This window comes from Monoraphidium neglectum (assembly GCF_000611645.1).
Source record: "Monoraphidium neglectum strain SAG 48.87 unplaced genomic scaffold scaffold00491, whole genome shotgun sequence".
Classification (NCBI taxonomy): Eukaryota; Viridiplantae; Chlorophyta; class Chlorophyceae; order Sphaeropleales; family Selenastraceae; genus Monoraphidium; species Monoraphidium neglectum.
This window is the reverse complement of record NW_014013137.1, coordinates 23,773-27,019: the sequence shown is the minus strand read 5'-3', so window position 1 is coordinate 27,019 and position 3,247 is coordinate 23,773. Positions and strand designations below refer to the sequence as shown.

The 3,247-nt window shown below is 62.9% G+C and overlaps 1 protein-coding gene across 1 annotated transcript in view; it reads left to right on the top strand.

Moving 5' to 3' along the window:
• Window positions 1-237: 237 nt before the first annotated feature.
• MNEG_3776 (1,2-diacylglycerol 3-beta-galactosyltransferase) overlaps window positions 238-3,247 on the top strand; it is a gene marked incomplete at both ends in the record, with an annotated part of 6,824 nt that continues 3,814 nt past the window's right edge. Inside the window, 6 exons of the mRNA XM_014047750.1 lie at window positions 238-323; window positions 648-699; window positions 917-975; window positions 1,284-1,335; window positions 1,571-1,610; window positions 1,806-1,918. Coding sequence (XP_013903204.1) covers window positions 238-323; window positions 648-699; window positions 917-975; window positions 1,284-1,335; window positions 1,571-1,610; window positions 1,806-1,918 — 402 coding nt within the window. The remainder of the gene's footprint in view (window positions 324-647; window positions 700-916; window positions 976-1,283; window positions 1,336-1,570; window positions 1,611-1,805; window positions 1,919-3,247) is intronic.

Genomic DNA, 3,247 nt, shown 5'->3' with positions numbered 1-3,247 from the left:
CACTTGGCATGTGCCGCCGCAGGTTCACGTGGCAAGATCGCGGAATGGTACATAGCAGAGCTGAGCGCTCCCGTGGAGCTGGTGCAGGTGATGCGCTCACCCCGCTACGCGTGTCGTGGTCACAGTTGACAAGCTGCGGGCTTGCGCAACAACCCGTGGGCTCACGCACGCAGCTGCCTGAGGTGCTCCTCGACGAGCACGGCGCGCCCGCGCATTGCGCTCCCCCTCCAGGTTAACATGCAGGCAAAGCAGCACAAGTCGCCAGAGTACCTGAAGCTGCACCCTTTTGGCCAAGTGCCGGTGCTGGACGACGACGGTTTCACGTGAGGGGGCTGGGGCTGGCATGTCCACAGCACAGCGGGTGATCCCAGCGCTGCAAGAACGGCAAGGGGTGCAGAGCTCCGGCCACCGGTGCACTGGCCGCGGTTGTCGAAAGCAGGGCGCCTCGAGTGGGGAACGTTTGGGGCAACTGCGGGTGCACTTCACATGGCCAGGACAAGCCGACTGCGGTAGCGCACCAAGCCTGGTGTGCCCAAGGCAGTCACTCCCTGCATTGCCCCTTCTCCATTGTGCGCCCCAAACTCGGTGCATTTGCATGCATGTTTACGCCCTGACTCAACCCAGCTTGTCTCGCACCCGCGCTGCAGCGTTTTTGAGTCGGGCGCCATCCTGCTGTATCTGGCGGCAAAGTACGCAAAGGTACGGGTACCAGGAGCAGGTATCAGCAGTCGCCATCCACCCACTGGGCGCAGTTGGCCCCGGGCAAAGCTGGTCACACTCGTTTGAGGGCTTTGTCCACACACGCTGATCTTCACCCCGCAGCTGGTTTGGCCGGCCGACTTTTTTGAGCCCACAGCGTCTCCTGCCCCCACAGCGTCCCCTGCCCCCCAATCGCATGCCACCCGGTGCCCGGCAGCTCGACACCGCAGCAACTGGCAAGGCGGCGCAGTGGACGGTGTTTGCCAACTCCACATTGTGAGTGGCCTCCCCCTGCTCTGCGATGTCCGCTTGCCTTCCGGCTCTCATCCCCCTGCCTGCCTGCTGCCTCCCACACACTGTGTGGCCTGCCCGCCCGTCCGCCTAATCGCCCACCTTGCCATGCTGCCTACCTGCCTGCGTGCCTGCCTGCGTGCCTGCCTGCCTGCTATTTCCTGCCTACCCGGATCCTTGGCTTGCTGCCCGACAGATCGGCTGCGTGCCCACCCACCTAGCACCTTGGACCACCCTGGGGTGTCCATCCCCACCCCTTCCACCTTGCACGACGACCTGTTTCCCCGCCCCAGGACTGACGTCTTCTTTGGCATAGAGAAGAACAAGAGAGACTCGGTCATGAACGTGAGCACGGCGCGCAAGCCTCGGTGGTGGTGCGAGCATGGTTAAACCACGCCTGGCCTGCGAACCACCAGCTCAGCTGCATAAGCATATGGTCGCCCGCCAATCGCGTGCTTCGCTGCACACCAAGCCCCTTTGATTGGAAGTGGCTCCTCGTCCCCTCTCATGCTCTCACAACGTAAGCTGCCTTGAAGCACGCCCACCACCACCGGACACCACCCTTGTGCACACCCATCAGGCCCTGGATGGCATCCTGGCCAAGCAGCCTTACCTCGAGGGTGGGCCCGCAAGAGGACCAGCCGGGGACCATCCTGACCCTCCACGCCATGCGCACGCATGTGGCACCTGCTGATGCAACGCCACCATGCAACAGCCCTACATTCTTGGCGGTCCCATTTGCAAGCCGCTCCCCCCCTGCACACCACACACTGCGCCGGCTTTGCACCACACCACACTGCCTGCAACGACCCCAGGTGACGAGTTTACGCTGGGTGACGTGGCGGTCGGCTCCTACCTGCTGTACCTCACCGTCTTCTTCCCGGACATGTTCCCCATCAAGCAGCAGAATGTGTGGGCCTACATGCAGGTGCGGTGCACTTGCAACAGGATGGGGGGATTGGTGGTGGTGCTAGGGCCCTGTCTGAGCAGGCGAAGCCGACAGCAGGGAACGGGGCGGGGCGCTGCTTGGCGCTCTGAGTTGACCGCGTGCAACTGCAAGGGAGGGTGCGCTGCGGGCCTTTCACAGGCCGTCACCTCCTCCCTTCTCCTGTATGGGCCCAACCATGCGCAGCGGCTGGCGGCCCGAGAGGCATGCCCAGCCACTTTCAAGCAAAGCATGGCAGCTTTGGTGGAGCGTATCGGCGGCAGCAGTGGGGGCAGTGGCGGGCTAGGCGGGCTTTTCTCCAAGATTGTAGGGGGGCAGTGATGGCACCGCAGAGCTGGCCCAGTCGCGCGCAACATGACAGCCCGGGTTGGTGGTACGCTGTTCAAGACGACCCTGTCTTGTCAGCCGGCCCCACCAAGTGGCCTGTCCAGCTACAAGCTTCCTGTCTGTAAATACACAGAGGGGGTAACCACCCCCGGACCAACACAACACATCAGGGTATGCGACAAGTTGGACGTTGCCGAAAAGCTTGTGTGCAATGAGGACCACCTCCATCTGATGAAAGGCATGCAGCCAAGCTCTGTGTATTGGTGGCCCTGCTCGCGCGCTTGCATGAGACTGCAGGGTATGCTGGTTGGCGGCGCGCGCTGATGGCATCGCCCACCAGGGCGTGCTGTCCTCGCTTCTTCCAGAGACCGCCTTTCCTTAATTTACACGTACAATGGTGTCAGTTGTCACGGGCCGCCGTGGTGGCTGAACTTTGAGCAACTCGTTGCATGCGGTTCGGCACCCGGACGATGTGGGGTGACATGCCGACAATTCCCTGGCATCAAGTTTTGCGATGCTGGCCAATTAGATTCAAACCTGATGCGGTTCTTATTGACGGGGCCGCTTCGTCATTAGCCGAGTGGATCTGCAGCAGCCAGAAGTCCGGGTCCTGGGCCGCGCTATACATTGGGTTCTCATCTGAGCGGGTAGTCCAAACAAAGTCAATAAGCGCCCAAGATCCAAATTGTGGGCCTGGAAGGCGCAGCGTTATCCATCTTTCCCGTCTTCTTGACCTGCGACATTCGAGTCGCTCGCGGCAATGCTGCCCACTGCAGAGCGGGAGGCCAATGTGCAATTGGTACCCCCACACTTGACGGGCCTCGTTCTGGGGGCCGCCGGCGGCGGCGCGCGCTTCGTGAGCTCCCTGCAGCCCGCGCCAGCCGGGCGCGACAAGGCGGCGGATGCACGCGGACGCATCCGGGCGGGCCCTGGCAGGAGCGTGCCCACCGCCAGTGGCAGGGCGCCCGGCAGCAGCGGCAGCGG